The 19,674-nt window shown below is 43.7% G+C and overlaps 2 protein-coding genes across 2 annotated transcripts in view; both read right to left on the reverse strand.

Annotated features, from left to right (window-relative positions):
- Positions 1–9,084, reverse strand: part of LOC138959011 (dnaJ homolog subfamily B member 11-like) — a 28,552-nt gene extending 19,468 nt beyond the window's left edge. Inside the window, exon 1 of the mRNA XM_070330369.1 lies at positions 8,980–9,084. Within this exon, the coding sequence (XP_070186470.1) occupies positions 8,980–9,050 (71 nt within the window). The 5' untranslated portion in view covers positions 9,051–9,084. The remainder of the gene's footprint in view (positions 1–8,979) is intronic.
- A 2,043-nt stretch (positions 9,085–11,127) lies between these two features.
- LOC138959009 (proton-coupled folate transporter-like) lies at positions 11,128–19,563 on the reverse strand. Its single transcript, XM_070330366.1, has 8 exons — positions 18,752–19,563; positions 18,112–18,302; positions 17,284–17,506; positions 16,436–16,704; positions 15,604–15,932; positions 14,975–15,058; positions 13,476–13,632; positions 11,128–12,928 (listed from the first exon to the last, which is right to left on the reverse strand). Exons 1-8 carry the CDS (start codon positions 19,079–19,081, stop codon positions 12,844–12,846), a joined length of 1,668 nt encoding a protein of 555 aa, XP_070186467.1. The 5' UTR covers positions 19,082–19,563; the 3' UTR covers positions 11,128–12,843.
- Between the last annotated feature and the right edge of the window lie 111 nt (positions 19,564–19,674).

A 19,674-nucleotide genomic window follows, 5' to 3' on the forward strand; every position in this document is an offset into this window, starting at 1 on the left:
CCAAAACGAAAGTGAAAGTAGCTTTGGTAATGGGCCAGCACACTGGGAGTTACCTCCCATACGGGAGTGTGCCACGTCACTTCCTCTAGGAACACGTGCCTATCTCATACGGTCTTAGAAAAACTTAAAACCATACGCGGGGCAGGTGGGAGGGAATACAGTATGTGATTCGGGTAAGTATATTAATTAAATGAAAATTTATCTAGGAAATTTTCCATTAAATAACATATTCTTACTCCGAATCACATTAGCAGATAACATCAACAAGGCGGTGGGCTAGAAATGAATCAAAACTCACCATCAAGTTCTGGACAGGAACTGGCCTGCTGCTATGAGCACTGGAAGGCCTCTGAAGCCATCCTGTCGAAGAGCCGAGACGTCCCGAAGATAAAAGTTTAAGAAAACATCTTCAGAACGCCAAAACGTAGTTGTCAGCACCTCCTCTAGACATCTGGAGCGCAGTACTGCCAGAGAGGATGCCCACGCCCTCATATCATGGGCTCGGGCCGAGTCAAGTGGCAAGGAGGGCATGACCCCCCCCCTCTTTGTGCGACTCCACTCATAAGCTTGCTTAATGAGCGAGGACACCCACCAGGCCAACGATACCTTCAACAAACCTTACTCGCGCCTAGAAAAGGGCGAGATAAACAGCAACTTCTGAGAACTAGACCGAAACAGCTGAGTCCGGGCTAAGTACAGACAAAGAGCCCTCACAGGGCAATTGACCAAATCAAGGTCATCCGGGGCCAAACGCGCTGATCAGAGCCTTGACTCTAACCAGCGGAGAGGCCTGCCCCGGAGACTGAATCTTGGCCAGGAAATCGGGCCGGAAACGCAAAGATGCGAAACCGTCCGACTCAAAGGAGATATCTCCAGGCTGACCCAACAGGGCGTGGCCTCGCCACCCCGTTGGGCCGTCGCCAACAAAAGAAGAACCAGCGCTTAGCGAGTGACATTGAACAGAATGGCCTCGCTCAAAGGCTCAAAATCCGCAGAACATAGGAATTCCAGGATTAAAAACAAGTCCCACTTGGGAGCGGGCAAACGAGCTTTAGCTTCCCTAAGAGCAGCCCCTTTAATGACTGCAGCTATAACGCCCCCGACTCGAACAGACCGACCGATCTGCTAAAGAGTCGCCGAGATAGCGAAGCGCCGGAACCTCAACGAGAAGCCTGAGGCGCCCTGCGAAGACATGAAAGAGAGGCGGTTGGCGACCTGAATAGAGCGCGAAGCCACCGACCTCACCCCTGTAGCTGAACACCAGGCAGTCCATGCCTTCCAGTGGGAAGCATAAACTGACGAGGTGGACGCTCTAAGCGAGCGAGCCACCAAGTCCAGACGGATGGAAACCATCAGGAGAGGCAAAGTGGAGCGAATCTGAGCTTGGAGCTTGTCCACCCTTCTCTGAGAAGGCTGGACAGTCCACGCGACCGTGTCGAAAGACATCCCCAGATAAGTGAATGTCTGTGACGGGGTCAGCTCCGGATTTGCCCGGTTGATCGAGAACCCCAACAAGTTGGATTCTCAAAGAACCATTAGGGTATCCTGCGAACAGGCGCTCTGGGACTGGATCATGATGAATCAGTCGTCCAGATAAGCCCGCAGACGGATACCCTAGGACCTCACCAGTGCACAGAACTGTCTCACCACCATGGTGAAAATCCATGGTGCGAGGGACAGCCCGAAAGGGAGTGCGCAAAACTGGTAGATCTGATCTCCCCACCGGAACCAAAGCCAATTCCGGCCGGCCGGATGCATAAGAATGAAAGTATGCGTCCTTGAGATCGATCAAGGTCACCCAGTCTCCTGGGCAGAGAGAGTCTCGGACCGAGGCTGGCGTCTCCATCTTGACTTTTATCTCACTCAAGAAAGTGTTGAGGAGAGATAAATCCAAAACGGGACGCCATCCTCCTGACGCTTAGGGAACGGCGAAAAGACGCCCTTAAATCCCAGGGAGCTATGGGCCCGAACTCTCTCCACCGCGCCCTTCTGCTGCAGAGAGGCAATTTCCGACTGCAAGGCGGAACGTGCTTCCTGCGAGAAGAGGGGCTTGAACCGCGGCGGCACTCGGGTAAGAGGCGCCTTTTCCTCCCGCCAGAGCAGGCGGAAGCCCGATCTCACCACTCCCACAATCCATTGGCTGTCAACTACCGACATCCAACGAGAAAGCGCACGGGAGGGGCCTCCCGTCATCACCAAGGTGGAAGGCGGGAGGTGGGTGAGATCGTGAGCGCATCATTGGGGGTGTGGCTTACTCCCAGAGCCGCCACACCCCCTCCCCGATGCCGTCCTCTTCTTCCCGCCATGAGCGACCGGCAGAGCCTGCCGCTTCTGAGCTGGCTTGAGATTCGACAATGTCTGAGCCTGCTTTTGTTTAGAAGGCTTAGACTGTTTCACCCCCTGCAGAGTGAAGTCGAGGAACTGACTGTCCTTGTTCGACTGAATCTCCTTCTGTCTGGCAACCATTGCCAGAGAACAGAAGCGAGATTCCTCTGAGACAGGGGAGACTCTCCAGGTCTCCCTAGTAGCCAGCTTCGTGAACTGGGACTGCGAGAGGAAGAGATCCCTCCTACAGAGGACCGCTTGGGAGAACTGTAGGGAGGAAAGACGCAATTGCTCCTCCTTGACCTTGGCCAAGGTGGTCAAAAGGGCAGAGACATCGTCCGCATATTGTTCTTCACTGAGAGTGAAAGGAACCAGCGAATCGATCGATGACCGAGACAGAGTTCGAACAAGAGTCTCTGCAACGGAGGACAGTTCGATCTGCCGACGTCCAACCTCCTCAGCAGAGAGGAGGAAGCCTCAGAAACCGGCAGAACCGGATCATACTTGATCGGTTTAGCCAGAAGAGGCAGCAATTCCCGGAGAACCGGAAGGGTAGCCCTAGGGAGTGCAAAAGACACCAGCCAGCTCTGGCTCTGAGTGGACAAGCTAAGCTTCCTATTGCCCGTAGGCACAAAGGAAGAGGCTTGAGAAGCCGACGCCACCCACTGCTGAGCTGATACCGGAACTGGACCAAAAGGAAGCAGTAACGGAACAGGCACTGGCCGAATACCACTCCCCGCATGTGCTGGACGAACCAGCGAATGCAAAAGTTGGTAAGCCACTGACGGAGACTCGGCGAACCGGAAGGAAGAAACATCCTCCTGTGCCGGCCGGAAGTCCACCATGGCCGAAGGAACGAACGGAGCGGAAGAGTCCGCAGCCACCACCCCTTCGGGGAAAAAACGAGACGCTACTTCCACCGCGATGTCAAGAACAGACTTGAGCTTCGACGGAAACACGCCCCGAGACTCCTCGTTGACCCCTGATGGAGCATCAGAATAGACACACATGGAGCCATGACCAAAGCCACAGTTCCGGAAGCAGAAGCATGCCCTGGCAAACCGGAAACCGGAAATGCCTGTGCACGAACATCATCCTGCAACCCAGAACCTTGTGAAGGTAAGGGTAGGCAGGACGACCATCCGTAAAAAACCCGGAGCTGGATGAGCTGACGTCACTCCCTCATCCGAGTGGAGTGATGCCTGCTCAAGCCTAGGCACCAAAAGGCCGGAAGGCGTACGCTGGAATCCACCCTCTGGTATCCGGAAGGAAGCACCAGAAGAGGAAGCAGCATGTCCGGCCGAAACCGGAAGTGTAGCCGACGAAACCGCGGAATGCGGAATTGAAGACTGCCCTGGTTGACTTCGAGATCCGGAAGGACCGGAAAATCAGTGAATACTCCATACTGACGCAGCCGCCGTAGCGTGCCTGCGTGGACGGATCATCACTTCTGGCGAGTGCCGGTAGTGTAGCCGACAGAACCGCGCAATGCGGAAGCGAAGGCTGCACTGAAACCAAAAACACCAGTTCCGGAAGCAGAAGCATGCCCTGGCAAACCGGAAACCGGAAATGCCTGTACACGAACATCATCCTGCAGCCCAGAACCTTGTGAAGGTAAAGGGTAGGCAGGACGACCATCCGCAAAAACCGGAGCTGGATGAGCTGACGTCACTCCCCCATCAGAGTGGAGTGATGCCTGCTCAAGCCTAGGCACTAACTGGCCGGAAGGCGTACGCTGGAATCCACCCACTGGTATCCGGAAGGAAGCACCAGAAGAGGAAGCAGCGTGTCCGGCCGAAACCGGAAGTGTAGCCGTCGAAACCGCGCAATGCGGAAGTGAAGGCTGCACTGGTTGACTTCGTGATCCGGAAGGACCGGAAGTCAGTGAATACTCCATCCTGCCGCGACCGCCTTAGCGTGCCGGAGCGGACGGATCATCACTTCCGGCAAGTGCCGGTAGTGTAGCCGACGAAACCGCGCAATGCGGAAGCGAAGGCTGCACTGGTTGACTTCGCGATCCGGAAGGACCGGAAGTCAGTGAATACTCCATCCTGCCGCGACCGCCTTAGCGTGCCGGAGCGGACGGATCATCACTTCCGGCAAGTGCCGGAAATGCGGCAGCCGAAACCGACTGCCGCAGCTGTTCGATCAAATCCGGGGCCTCGTAGGTTATCGCCGGAAATGAAAGATCAGCATGGTATCGGTCGTGACCCGATGCGAAAGAGCTGTCTCCCGAGAGAGAACGTCCAGGCGCCTCACGAGGGCTATCGGACCAGCTCTGCTTACCAGCCGCAGCTGAAGAGGGAGGACGCTGCTCCAAACCGGAAATGGAACGGCAAAGACACGGAAGCCAACTCCCGGACGTCACTGCCAGATGCCGGAAACGCCAAAAAACTGGCGACGGAACGCTGGAACTCTGCTTGCACCAAGCTGCGGATTCCCGGAACCAGTGTCTAAAACAGAAAGGAACCAACGCACCCTGCACAGGTGCTAACAACGAGGACGAAGTCTCCGTAGTAGAGAACCGGAGCAGACGTAACCATAGCGCTAGGCGCCACAAAAGATAGCAGAAGTAGTAACAGCGCTAGGCGCCGAAAAAAGGTACAGACAACAAATAGTTACGTTCTTGGTCTGTACAAGTAAAACTGCTAAAGAAGAAGCCTAAGGCTTAAAATTTCCCCATGGGGTCTGACTTGCCACAGCGGTTGTCTGAATCAGACATGCTGTCAAATCCATGTAAACAACACGAAAACATTTTACTGAACGTAAGTCTAAACGACTGAAAACTCAGTAAAAAACACACACTTTCGCGTCAACAAAATACGATAGCTACACTTGCCCAACAAAAACAGAGGCACGTAAAGCTACAAACAAAGTCACACGAGCTAGAAAACTAACTCACACCACAAAATGGCGAAACACGCAAGTAACTGACATACAAGTCAACGACGCGTGACAACGCGAAAAAAATTTACTGACACGTAAGTCTAAACGACTGAACACAGTAAACACACACTCTTTCGCGTCAACAAAATACTATAGCTACACTTGCCCAACACAGAAAGGGGCACGCAGAGCTACGAGCAAAGTCATACGAGCTAGCTAACTAACTCACACAACAAAATGGCTAAACACGCAAGTCACTGACACACAAGTCCGCAAAAAAACGGACAACGTACAGTAACGAAAACAGCGCAAACAACCAACAACAAACGGGAACGAGCTCACCAAACTGTAGGCAAGGCGAGCAGAAAAGCTGGGTAACGTGGCCGGCGGGTGTCACTCAAACACACAAGGTCAGCCACAGAGCGTCAAAAAGTGAACCGTCCTCTCCGAGGTGAAAAGAACGTATGAGATAGGCACGTGTTCCTAGAGGAAGTGACGTGGCACACTCCCGTATGGGAGGTAACTCCCAGTGTGCTGGCCCATTACCAAAGCTACTTTCACTTTCGTTTTGGTGATGGGTTGCTTCCCTTTAAAAATTTTAGCCGGGTAAGCGTTTTTCAGTGATAAGCATCTCAGGTGACTCAATGCTAATGTGATTCGGAGTAAGAATATGTTATTTAATGTCACATAACACAAACATAATCATAGACTAAGGGATTATTCGGTGTTAAGTTACATGTATGAGTAAAAATTGACGTCAACATAGTTTATTATCTTTTCTTTCTTTTCTGTGGATGCTTTTTTTTTAAGGCTGCTTAACAACCAAGATATGGTTTAATGCAGGTCAACAAACAAACAAAAACCCACTTAATCTATTGCTTGAATGTAACTTTACTCGGTAAAAACAAAAATTCACAAAGAAGGTGAGTGTTTTCAGACTAAGAGTGAATAATTATGTATTAGGATGAGTTTTAACAGTATGTGTTTGAATCACAATGTAACATAACACACACATGATCAACAGCATTAGGAATGCTATTTCAGGACACAAAAAAGTTTGTTTCATCGGTCCAGCATTTAATTTTTTTTTAAATTTTCTTCCTTCCCTGGACACTATCAACTGAGACAACATCCAGTGAAGTTTGCAGAACAGAGTGGTGTGGACTCAGCTGACAATACTGTGACCTGCATTTCCAGGGGTAAGAGTACAAGGACTTCAATACATTCAGGAAGAAATTGTGAGAATTGAGGCACTGGGGATTTATTTTTTTTGTTTGTTTCAGTACCGATGATACTAGTTTTTGTTTAAATGTACACGAATATATTAACATGCATGGTAATTTATGTTTAATTCAATCAAATTGATGATTTTCATGAGATTAGTTATGTGGAACTGGTACGCTTTGAATATCACCTCGGAATTTCTTGTTATTTTGTGTTGCAGATTCAAGCCCTCATTGGTGATGGTGCAGAAGTACATTTCCTGAAGAAACAGCGTGAAAGCAAACAGACTTCTATGTGTAGCCCTTTGTTCCCATGCACTAAGATTTCTGAAGCTGTACTGTTGTCATGTATTTGTTTAGCATGAGGTCAACCAGCCTAGATGCATTCCCTCCATAATAAAAAAAAACAATAAAAAATAATACGAGTGGGTGGAACGCTGTTTTGTTAATATTTCAAAACTGTCATTGATTTTCATGTATGCAGAGGCTCTTCTATTCCATCTGTCAGTGCCACATCTGTGGTTAGCAGCTTCATGTTTGTTTTTGAGTTCATGTTGTGCTGTTGTCTAGTTACAATCTGAAAGATAGGAAAGGCTGGTTGGTAGCAAAGTTTGGTTGGTAGGACATTTTTGGTTGTTGCCCAATGTTTTGTCTAACATTTGCTGTTTTGTTTGAGTATTTCTCTTTTGATTACTAAGGTGTAGCTGAAGTAATAACAAAAGTTGAATGGATATGTTTGCCTTTCCCTTATTCGGGATATTTTGTTTGTTGCCTAAAACTGGCTCTGAATCCACTTAAATTCAATTATTTCACTGTCTTAAGCACTCAATAGGTCATTCAATATTAAGAGAATGTTTTCTTCAATTACTAGTACGATTTAAGTGATTAAGAGGCTGTATAACAATTATTTCACCTTCAAATAGCACTAGTTGGTGTAAAGTTACTTGCATACGTCTTTTCTTGTTATTTATTCTTTCCCTTTATCACTTGGACTCACATTTTTGGATGTGAAATATGTTTATATCTATGTATTTACTTGTAGAACATTTAATTCTGGATGGATTTCTTTTTCTGGTGAAAAATGGGTAAGAAAAAGGATAGGTCACAGTGTTATGTTACATGCATGTATTGCTAGGTTTTCTATTTTATACATTAAAACGAGTAAAACAATTGTTGGGATACTTTAACCTTAATACTTTAACTGAAGTATTTCATACCTTGACAATGTAGGAGCCTTTAATACAGTACATTTACTTAGTCATTTTACCTTGAAATTAGGAACGCCTGATGTTGTAAATGCATGGTGCATTATAACATAATTCAGAAATTGGAAAAATGAACTTTTTCTTCTTACAATTAAATATAAAGATAAGGCTTAACATATTTGAAGACTTTTTGTTTGTTTATTTTACTTAAATATGTTACTTTTTTAACATTGTGAGTCAAATGTTCTGCTTTGTGTAAAGTTACGTACATGCAACAGTTACATGCAGTTTTCAATACTGTATCAGACTAGAACACTGTTGTTATGATTTAATCATTGAAAGTACACTTGTAGCAGGCTGTTAAAGTTAAATAAAGACCTGGAATTAAACTGGATTTGTTTTAAGTTGATGTTGATTGAAAGGGTCACGGTGTTACCGTTACATGCAAACCAAATACATTTTTTTCAAATACTACTCAGTAAATAGCCCATTTGAAATTTCTTTTGGTAGGAAGTATCAAGATAACTATATGCTCCAATTTAAGTAAAAAAGATTGTTTTATGACAAAATTATATTTGTCATGCTCATGTCACAGAGACTGGACACTATTCTGTACTCTTGACCATATATATATATATACTCAAGACTGAAATGTTTCCTGGTAAAATTAAGAAGTGAAATTATTTATGGACGAAAAGCATGTCAGTTTCTTGCATGTGAAGAAAATTGGTGGTAAAATTTAATAGATTTCACCCCCAAAATCGAATTCTTCGAAAACGTGTACTGAGTGGTTACGTCCCTTGAGTAAGAAGAAAAACATTATTTTTAGGATGAATTAAATTTCTAAGTTAAATAAAACAAATTGGTTGGACAAATTTGGCCCCATGAATGTAAGGTATACAAGGTCGCTCATCAGTACTATCGAAGGGTGTTTTTTTGTTCAGTGTAGAGTTTATACTAGATCAACGAGGCCGAGAAGCGAAATATCAACACGGCGAAAGATGAAAACGTCACACCGGCAAAGAGTCGATGATGTATAATTCAGCTCCCTTTGACTTAAAATCGTGTATACAGACAATTTCAGTATGTCAACTATTGTTAATTTTGACTGAAACACGTTTCATTACGAAAGGTTACAGTCTTTCACGAACACGTCAATCTACATTGCTGGGCACTCGACAGCCAATGACAACCATCCACGCCTTTCGTATTGTAGTCTGCTTCATTCGCTCGTAACTTTTCATTTCTGATCAGAAAGTAGCCTATACATAGCTTTCCGAATACGCTTGTGTACTTAAAGGCGTTTATTGCTACAAATTGCCATTGAAATAACTACTTACCCGCCTAAAATGTGTACGAAGAGCAACAAAAGGTTCACCGCGAAGAAACACAACGAGACCGTGGACGCCATCTTCAAACTTCCTGCCACGGTAATCGAAAGGTTGTTTGGGTAAAACCGGAAACCGGTTTCTCTGTGTGTTAAGTGATGATTGGCTGTTTCCACGCTAGTCACCGTCATTCATCCATTGGCACATGAAAAAAACAGTAACAGCAGCACCGAGCTGGTCAACGTCATTTTGTTGTTTTTCACTGAAGCTTTCTGGTGCTTTCAATACGTTAACTTAGTTCTCAGATTTATTGTTTTCCTTTTTTTTTCACATGGTTGTTAAATTACATGATAATGTGTGACCGTATATTATAGTCAGTCCAGCTCGACACCGATTGACCAAAAAATACAGATTTCACTAATACATTTTGCCTGCGACATTTTCAGAGTGTGTTGAAACAAGTTCGAAAAAAAATAGAAAAATCAATTGGATAGACTTTATGATACAGAATTTTAAATATGATGACAAGCCAAGAATCATGTAAACGAGGGTGCGGGTAATTGAATGGGGTATCTGACCGATCAGTTACAATCACAGAACCTTTTTTGTAAGCGTTATTAACCCCTAGTTTACGTTTGTTGTAATGATATGTTTCTCTTTGAATTATCGTAACGGGTCTTTCCGATATGGCATGAAATAGCGTAATTACATGACGTTTACGTGGGCTAAAATTAGATCAGTTTCTCAATTCGCATGAAATATTTCTTGAAGCATCGATATCCGAGCGATTTTAACAAAATATAAGACAATACAGAGCAGAGTCCACACAGTCACATATAAAACAAAAATTAAAAACAGTTTATATTTACCGTGACATTTTGTTTACAGTTCTGCAAAACGTTCCATTACCCTCATTTTGAAAAACTTGATGGCATAGAAGAGGTAACAGTGATCATACTCTGAAAAATATGCATGTTGAGTTATATATATAAGCGTGTCAAAGTGTTCACAATCTGCCATGTCCAAACATAGACTATAACTTCAGAAATTTAAAATTGTCATGGCAACCGCGCATTATTCAATCGCCTGCGCAGGTAGACTGGTTGAGTGAATCGGATTTGATCAAACTTTCGCACAAAAACTCCTCTTTTCTTTGAATAACTGAAGAAAGGAGGAATAAAGAGGTTACATACCGGCTCGTCTCAGTGATTATTAAAAATAATGGTCTCAGTTCGCGGTCATGAAAAAGCTCGCTGAAGCTCGCATTTTTCATGATCCGCTAACTTCGACCATTATTTTTAATAATCACTGAGACTCGGCATGTAACCTCTACGTCTCTCCGTCTTTCTCTCGCTCACACACATTTTGTTTCATTCTTTTAAAAAGTCTCTTTTTTTATCACTAAATCAATGCTTCAGTCAAGTTCTGTGTACGTATTTTACTGACTGACACACTGTTCCGTTTTGACAATTTACATTTAAGCCGACAGGTTGACAGAACGTCAGTTTCAATTAAGCTTCAAACGGTTCCTTTGTTTCTGCCCTTTTTTTCTTACTTACTTTCTTTCTTTCTTTTTTTCTTCGCTTTTTTGTGTGCGATTCTTTTACTTTTTCTTCGCCTTTTATTCTGTTCTCGTGATCAGCTGTTTCTTTCTTTTCCTCTTCTTCAGACGGAAACTAAATGATCACTTCTACCGCTTGTAGCATGCAGGTGTCTTCACTTCTGATTCTCTTCTAACACAGTTTTTAAATGCACATGACAAAAGCGTGAAAAAGCAGAACAAGCCGGGAAACTTGTGAAGGATTCCATTAGTCTCAGTTGGGGATTCAGTCCCAAACGCAAAGGACAGACAGTGATTTGGGGATTGACTGGCTGGTATGATAAGTATGTGTGTGTGTGTGTGTGTGTGTGTGTGTGTGTGTGTGTGTATCATGTCCGCCTCTGTATGTGTGTGTGTGAGTGTGCCGGTGTGTGTGTGTGTGTGTGTGTTCGTCAATTTGTGTGTGTGTGTCAGTGTGTGTGTGTGTGTGTGTGTGTGTGTATGTGTGTGTGTGTGTGCCGTGTTCGCGCGCGCGTGTGTGTGTGTGTGTGTGTGTGTGTGTGTGTGTGTGTGTGTTGCCAATTGCTTCTCAGCGGGCACACTCACATTTATACACATCATTTGCACGTGTACAAAAAACCCATATTTATTTCTGTATATTCTAAACAGCTCCTGAAAATAGATGTACGTATGTACAATAAAGCATGGGTCTCAGTTCTCAGTGTTTTCCTTTTTTCGTGTTTTTTTCTTTCTGTTTCTTCCCTATTTCCAAATAATTATAATATAGGCTACAAACAAAAACATCATTTGTTTACAATACTTACAGACCAAATCAAGCAGCAAGCAGCAAACAAGGTGCTAGCCGAAATACAACTCACATATGTTTCAGAAATGCACACACATCAATTGATGAAAGTGAAATTTAACTAATTGAACAATATAAATGTACCCAATCAAAGAGTACATTGAAAAATACCGCGAAACGGACAACAACAAATTAATTTCTTATCACTTCAAGTTTAAGTGGACATTTCTCTGTGTCAGTAAATCTGTCTTGGTAATACATGTATATCAAAAATGATCTGGGTAGCAACAATTCTCCTCCAATCAGTACGAATAAGTACCTCTCACATTGACAAAAAATGCATTTATTATTAGTATATTACTGCTGGGCTGCACTAAACTGAACATGAGGTTACTTGAGCTCAGCAAGCTTGCACACACTCACGAATTAACGAATTCACGCACACATTGACGTACGCACGCACTCACACACCAAAGACACGAGTTTAATAATAACTGTCTCCGAACACACACACACACACACACACACACACACACACACACACACACACACACACACACACACACACACACACACATCTACAGGTACACGTTGTTTTTGGTAGGCTATTTATCGGTTCAAGTATTTTGAATGTTAGCCTTTAAAAGCCGTATGTCTTCTGAACATAAACGCATTAAACTAAAAAGAGTGTGCTGGTTATAATTTAATTTTGAAATTACAATTATTATCATCAAAACATTTGACTCAATTCAGTCAAACTTTAACTGTACATACATGTATCTATCACATTGCTATTGCACTGATCGGCCAAAGAGGTTTTTTCCTGTTTCTGCTTTATCAGTAAAAACGTTGATTGTATAATGTACGTGTCATGACTGTGACGTTCAGTTTTTAAGTGGGATAGTAACCAAAAACTCCCACCAGGCAGACATACATATCATTATATCCTTTAACTGCGTTTAGGTTCATCGATATTGTCTTAAGATTGACATTTTGCAGGACGGCTTTTGATCATTCTGATGATAACATACGGACCAACAGTTCATTGGTGTAAATAAGCTAGTCCTTAAATTACAAGCCAAAGAAGGTAGTAAACGAGAATGCTTTTTTTTCTGTTCTTTTCTATTTTTAGAGACATGCAAGTTCAGCGGTTTTGAGCTAAAATGGCAGTCAAAACTTGTAAACCGAGTTAAAATTTCATATTGCGTATCAGCAGTGCCATCTTTTTCATTTAGTGTGTGTAAGCCCGCAGTCTGCACATGCAAACAAGCTGACGTTCGACAGTCATTTTTCTAGGTTTTCGTGAAAATAGCATACATCTGTTGCATCTGTAAAAATCGTTAACCAAGATTACACTGGTTTCAAAGTAGTCATAAATGTTAATACCATGTTTATACAGTGTACGGTAACTGTCGGCCGTTACTTTCTTTTCCTTAGCTTGGCTTTTCATATGTAGGCCTACGTTCAATACTTTCATCTTCTTCCGCTTTGCCGGTCTGGTACTAAGAGGTCACGGGTACTGGGGTATGCTTTACTTCGATACAGTCTTTTCATGTTGAAGTTCTGGAGCTCCTGGCATTAATACTGGTGATCGATGTTGTCTCACTGATTGGATCCTGGAAACAAAGAAAAAGATATATAACAAAATATAACTCGAAATGTATTAATGTGGGCTCCGTCTGTCAGCATTTCCTAGTTGCCAATGTGCATTCCTTGACTGTCCCACCCACCCCCTTCGCATCCTCAACCGGCAGTGGTTCGCAGGTGTATGTGTGAAACCTATACTCACATACCTTACACATACTTTAAACAACAACAACAACAACAAAAACAATAAACAACTTCAGGCAAATATGTTTCCGATCCCTTATGCGCCCATGTGTTGGCGCCCTGTGGAGATCTATTCCCGCCCCTCTCCCGGTCTTAAACTGATTGCCGTACAAAAGTTCTTCTAAATGACATTATCGTACGCTTCTCAGCGCACAAATGTAGAGAGCTCACGTGTACTCGCTTGCACACAAGTCTTCCATCTAATGTTATTGTAAAGCTAGTACCGTCCACCACACCACACTGGAACAAGGGAGTGGTGCATTGAATAACAATCAACAAACGCACACAAAGGCAGTTTAACCAAAAAAGATATCCCAGGGAGATCGCTCTTACGTGAAAAGAATAAAGGCAACACCAAAGGCTCCGGAGGCCAGGTAGAATGGTGCGGTCGGCAGAGTGGGTAAGAAACGTTGGTACATGTAGTTGGCCGAGATGCTACCGCCGAACCAAAAGACCTCCTCTCCAGCAAGTATTAACGCGAAGGTGGATGCTGAAATGATAAGTAATAACAAGCTCATCGAGGCAAATGCAACAACTACCAATTACAATAAGATCATCTAAATCTCATGTGTTCCTACTTATGCTGTGCAGTAGAATAATAACAAAAATTAGCATAGCACTGTTGTAAACAGTACACAAATCGTCAGTACCAACAGCAAAGCATGCACCACCGAACAAAGTTCCGTTTTGCGGGAAAACGCTACAAAAACCCAGACGCTAATATCCCCCAAACAAATGACAAAATCAGCAGTAGTAACAGCGATGCTACCAAGAGACAGATGGTTTTACCTCAACTCACAGGAGCGTTATTCTCCTTACAACACCACCACCGCCCCTCCCTCATATCACATACCCCCTCCACCCTTACTACACGTTTTGCGAAGTAAATCTCTTCGAATCTTAAACGAAATGAGGCAGAGCGTTGTTAAGATATCAAAATAACCAAAGGGAAGTAATCGCTCTTTATGCATACGACATGTGTAATGGAGTAAGCGAGAGTTGTACGGAACCTTTCTCCTGGCACCTGAGAGAATAACAAGCATTGAAATAAACAAGCGACGTTCATCCTCAAAAGTAAATCTCTGTTAAAAAACAAAAGAAATGTTTACTAACCAAGACAATGTGGTAAGTCTCGGTGAGTACAAATCTCGTTTCTATTTTAGCATTGTTTTAGTCTCACCAATGGTCTTTTTGGAATTTTTTTTTTTAGAGAACTAGTCTACTATGATGTCACGAAGCCAGCAGCCTCAGTCGCTCTAAAAACAAATTCAAGAAAAGGTACATGGTAAGATATTTAAATACCAGTCACTAATTAAAGGTACCGAACTTGTCAAATCCAGGTGCACGGAGCCCCTGGGGCTTTTAGTCATACCTCAGGCAGCTATCCGTTAGAAGAACTACCAAGTTTCATTGACTTGCACCCAAAGAGTCAAGAACTGCGATTTTTTTACGAATTAATTTCGTACTCGGACCCGGCTGGTCTTGACCTATTTTTGGATCTAAATTTAGATCAGGTAGATCACCACATCATGCACAAAAAGACACGTCACTAGCAAACTATGTCAGACGTCATCATGAGTTTGTGTAAATCAAACTCCGACCAAACACCAACGTAATAACTAGGTTAATTTATGCACTCGCGTGAACAAGAAACTGTCGAGCTTCACAGATGTCGTCGGTTGGGTAGTTTTGGGTTTGTTTTACTACCATAGGAGGATTTTTGAACTGTAAATGCAGTTTGCAACAAAAACGCAAAACGAAGGCTGTGAGCTGCACTGTGCCTTTAAAGGATTTCACAAGTAGCTTTTCCCCCAGGCCCAGGGTTATCTTACCCAGCGCAGAACGCCCGATGAGTCGCGATGTGATTGCCTTAGCCATGGCCGTAGACAGGGTACCAGGGATCTGGATGGCAGGGACTTGAAACACACACAAAAACTTACAAATCAGTAAGTAACCACAACCATACCACAAACGTAAGACTTCAGGAACTCCGTCTAATTGATTTCAACTGTCGACTAATTAATGAACAGATCTATAGAAGTAGTAGAGTTTCTCAATTCTTTTTGAATCACAGTACATTCCTGTCACGATGATAATGATGACAACGATCTCAACTGCCACCGTGACAATGCCGTCAATAATAAGGATGACGACCAGGATGGGACGACGACGACGACGACGACGATAACGACGACGACGACGACGACGATGATGATGATGATGATGATGATGATGATGATGATGACGACGACGACGATGATGATGATGACGACAAAGACGGTGACGATGATGATGATGATGATGATGATGATGACGATGACAATGATGAGGACGTGTTGCAGTGGCGCAGCTGACAAAGGTAACAAGGGTAATAGACATAACCAATAACGATGAACAAACACAGCAACATTTACCCACCCACCCACCCACAAACAAAACAAAAAAAACTCTCATCACCCACCAGCGAAGAAGACCCACATGTAGCGCAGGGTGGCCAGGACCAGGGTGGACGCCACCTGGCTCATGACCCCGATGGCTGCGATGGTGGCCTCGCTGAAGCCGAACCTCCTCCACAGCCACATCAAGGGAATGGCGAAGATCCCCCTGAACCGACTCTCGCTGGACAGCCAGCCCAGCTGCACGGAGTCGAGGCAGAAAGGGGGGCTCATCTCGTAAGTGTGGAGAACAGCAAACTCGTCACAGAAACCGAAGATAGTGAAACACAGGCCGAGGTTGACCAAGATCAGCGTCGTTTTCTTGGCTGGGTCCTTCAAGGCTTTGCCGATTATTCTGTCGGAATGAAGGCAGTTTAAAAACAAAGAAGAAAAGAAAAAGATAGATGCAACAAAAGAAAGACCAAAAGATGAAAAAGAAAGAAAGAAAGAAAGAAAGAATTACTTGAAAGACGCGTGTACGTTTGTGTTCACGACATCTATGGCAAACTTTTTGTTGTGAGGCTTACTGTCATTTAAGAAATGATTATATGGGCTTTTAATGAGTAAGATGGTCTCAGTAAATGATAGCCGGACCGCGGTTTGACGCTTAAAACAGCATCTTCGGGGGATCTGAATACCTACATCTACAACCTTAACTTTTCCCTTTGACGTCATACTAGCTGTATCTCTAACTAGAAAGTTAAACTATTTAGATAACTTAAGGAGCCATTTCTCTTCTTCTTCTTCTTCTGCTTTCCTATTGAGGAACAATTTGAAACAGTTTGTTGTCGAAGAAAGCCATTTTGAACAGGCTAACTCGTTCTGCTAAATGACAGGGGGTTGGAAGGGATCGTGTACCTCAGTGGTGCCATGAAGCCACCGGTCTTCTTCTGCTCCCCAGTCTCAGTTACGAAGACGTAGGCGAAGACCATCAGCAGCACCTTGCAGCACAGGACGATCACCAGCGTGTAGAAGAAGCCCGCGTAACGGATGACGTAACCAGTGGCGAAGGAGATGATGCTGGAAGCGATGCGTCGCATGACGTCAAGACCCACGATCTTGTAGGTCCGTGCTTTCTCGCGGGACATGTCCAGATCCTCGTCGTCATCATTGTCAGCAACTTGGGCCTGTATGAATTCGAAGAATATACTGATTAAATTAAATGAGATCGTGGACATGTAAGATATGACTGCATGCGATAAGATAAAGATAAGATGATTAAGGCAAGATATAGATATGGTCAAATGAAGATGAGATATGGTAAGATAAAGATGAGATATGGTGAGATAAAGATAAGATATGGTAAGAAGAGAAGACAAAAATAAGATATGGTAAGTTAAACATCATACCTAAATGATAATGTGTACACAGATTATTATTGTAAGATACAGATATGGCAAGATAAGGTTAAAAACATATTTACGTTAGCAATGATTATGAAAGTAAATCCCACGTAAAAGTCCCGTTATTTTATCAACGCCGTTACCACACCAAAAATTCACATAAACGCAGCGTTGCTTTCCCGTTGCTTATTTGATGGAAAAGCTTGTTTTCTTGCGTTTTTTCTTCGCCCCATTGACGACTTCTTTTTATTCAATAGATAGGGACCACAGAAAACATAGACCGCGTAAAGACTGAGAATGCTGTATAGGAAAGGTCAGTCACGTTCAGTTTGACACCAACAAAGAACAGCACGTGCAGCGAACCTTTTCAGAGCTGTCATGATTCTTTTCCACGTCTTTGGCCTGAATTGTGGTATTATCGTTGCAAGTGGCGGCCACGGTGTTGGATTTGACGGACCCAGCCTTGTGTTTCTTGCCGTGGGTGTCACTGACGAGGGCGTAACCAGCAAAGTACATGCCGATGTTGCCCCCAGCGCAGGCCGCAAGGAACTCCCCGATAAGTGTGTAGCCGTAGTGCAGATCGAACCTGTGTGGCGACGATAGATGATGACATGAAATAATGAAGATGAAGGTAAAGAGCAGCTCAAAACTTGGCAAAAGTAAACGACTGTGAAAGAATGTTCTTCTACTAAAATAATCTTCAAAATCTTCCATACTCGTACTTTCTTAGTTTCATTTTACGGCTTTTCGTAACAATTACGCTGGTAGATGATGTCTTTACTTGATAGCTGAGTTATTCGCTCAAACGACTGATCCAGTAAAAGTTAAACTTAGCCAAAACATTGCTATGCCTACCGATGTAGGTGTCGATCGCACAATGGGTCAAAAGGGATGGTTTTGCGTCATTTTTGAGGGGTACCATGAAATAAAAGGCACTGAGAGAGAGAGAGAGAGAGAGAGAGAGGGAGGGAGGGAGGGAGGGAGGGAGGGAGGGAGGGAGGGAGGGAGGGAGGGAGACAAAGACTGAAAGAGACAGACCGTTAGGTTTGCACATAAACGCATAGACAATTGCAAAATACAACCCCCCCCCCCCAAAAAAAAAAAAAAAAAAAAAAAAAAAAAAAACAACAACAACACACAAACAAACAAAAACCGTCAATATTATCAAGCCTCTTTTGATGTTGTCGTCACCTGATGACAGAAGCCTTGATGCCATAGTTGACAAAACTGCTGATGAAAGGCAGGATGAAGAGGAAGCGACGCCCTATCTGGTCCGACTTCATGCCGATGAGGATGGAGGCCACGAGAAGCGGCGCCACGCTGGCATAGTCCCCGTACATGTTCCACTGTGCCGTCTCCTTGCTGATCTGGTCTTCGATTGCCTGAAACAGGGAGGAAGGATGGATGGAAGCGTAGATTTGAGTAACTGTATGAATGTAGTCGTAGCATGATGTCCTGAACAAAATCCACTGGGAATGTATGTTTTTGGGTTGTTGTTGTTTTTGTGTATTACATATATTTGCAAATTTACATAGCGTTCAGATTGCATTCTGCTGCCCCAACGCTGATAAATGATATATTTAGAAATTGTGCGGGCTATAATACCCGCTCACCCGGGTGCGAGTTTTCATAATATAAGATTATAGAACGTTTTGGTCACTTCAAAATGTACACGTAACTGCATGTCTTTCTGGCTTCAATTACGACGTGATGCTACCAAGATCCATAAAATGAACAATGTTTTCTTATGTCACAAAAAAGGGGAAAATGATTCGGCAAATTTCCTTACCATCTCCGATCTGGCAAGGCTTAGTTTATTAAAATAACCTACCTTTACATCAGGGTCCAGCTCCCCGGCTCCACACTCTCCACCCTTGGTGACGTTGTAATAGTCAAGCTGGTCTTGGTACTTGGCGTGAAAATAACGATACCGAAACTGGGAGGACACGGAAGAGCCCAGTCCGTCCACCATAGTATTTAGTAAAAGTGTGATCATGAATGCGTGACGGTGCAGGAACGACCTTTGCGATAGCCCGTTGTCCATTTCGGAACTTTCCGCCGGGATCGGTTTCTTCTCATTGTGTCCGTTGGTACCATTATGGTATTCTCCGTTGGCAGTTTTTATGTAGTTAGTTGCAACGCCGTTTTTCTCTTTTCCCATGTTCGTCAGTGATATTTTTGGAATAGTACTGTTTGTTACTATGTTGGATCCACAGATTTTTCTCTCCAGTTTTCTCTTCGTTTTTTTCCTTTTCTTTAAAAGCTATTCCGCTTTTTTCCTAAACAGAAATGTTTCCCCCGTTTTACCCTATTTTGTGTTTCCTTTTTACCTCAGGGTCTATTTTCCCTTTTCGAGAGACGACTAATCCTATTTAGAGTTTTGTACTTAGTTAAAACTCAGTTTTGATTGCTTCAAGATCTACACATATCAAGAACAACACTGCCTATACTGGAATACAACTTGTTTATAAAATGAATTACTGCTAGTCACAGTACCGTTATTTATCTATTACGAATGCATCCGGTAACTTATTCTTGAATGCGCACGAGCTGCCTCAAAATAAGCACAATCCGCTCAAGGGTCCGGTATGCAAATTGTTGTACAATATGTCTACCTCCAGTACGGTATAACCCAAGAAGACCCTGTGACCCCGTCACCTGCTTAATCACGGTACGACCGAACTGAGTTTACAAACACACACAATGACAATTCATTGACCAAATTGGGCAAATTTGGGCAATACCGTCAACCAA

This window comes from Littorina saxatilis, linkage group LG2, assembly GCF_037325665.1.
Source record: "Littorina saxatilis isolate snail1 linkage group LG2, US_GU_Lsax_2.0, whole genome shotgun sequence".
In the NCBI taxonomy this organism is placed as follows: Eukaryota; Metazoa; Mollusca; class Gastropoda; order Littorinimorpha; family Littorinidae; genus Littorina; species Littorina saxatilis.

Bases quoted from the DNA above. Each gene is read 5' to 3' on its own strand.
- LOC138959009 (XM_070330366.1), bottom strand. From the start codon at position 19,081: ATGGGAAAAGAGAAAAACGGCGTTGCAACTAACTACATAAAAACTGCC. The intron at 16,705-17,283 runs GTTCGCTGCACG...GAATTCATACAG, and splicing joins ATCATGACAGCTCTGAAAAG to GCCCAAGTTGCTGACAATGA. The intron at 15,059-15,603 runs GTGGGTGATGAG...GTGTGTTTCAAG, and splicing joins CATGTGGGTCTTCTTCGCTG to TCCCTGCCATCCAGATCCCT.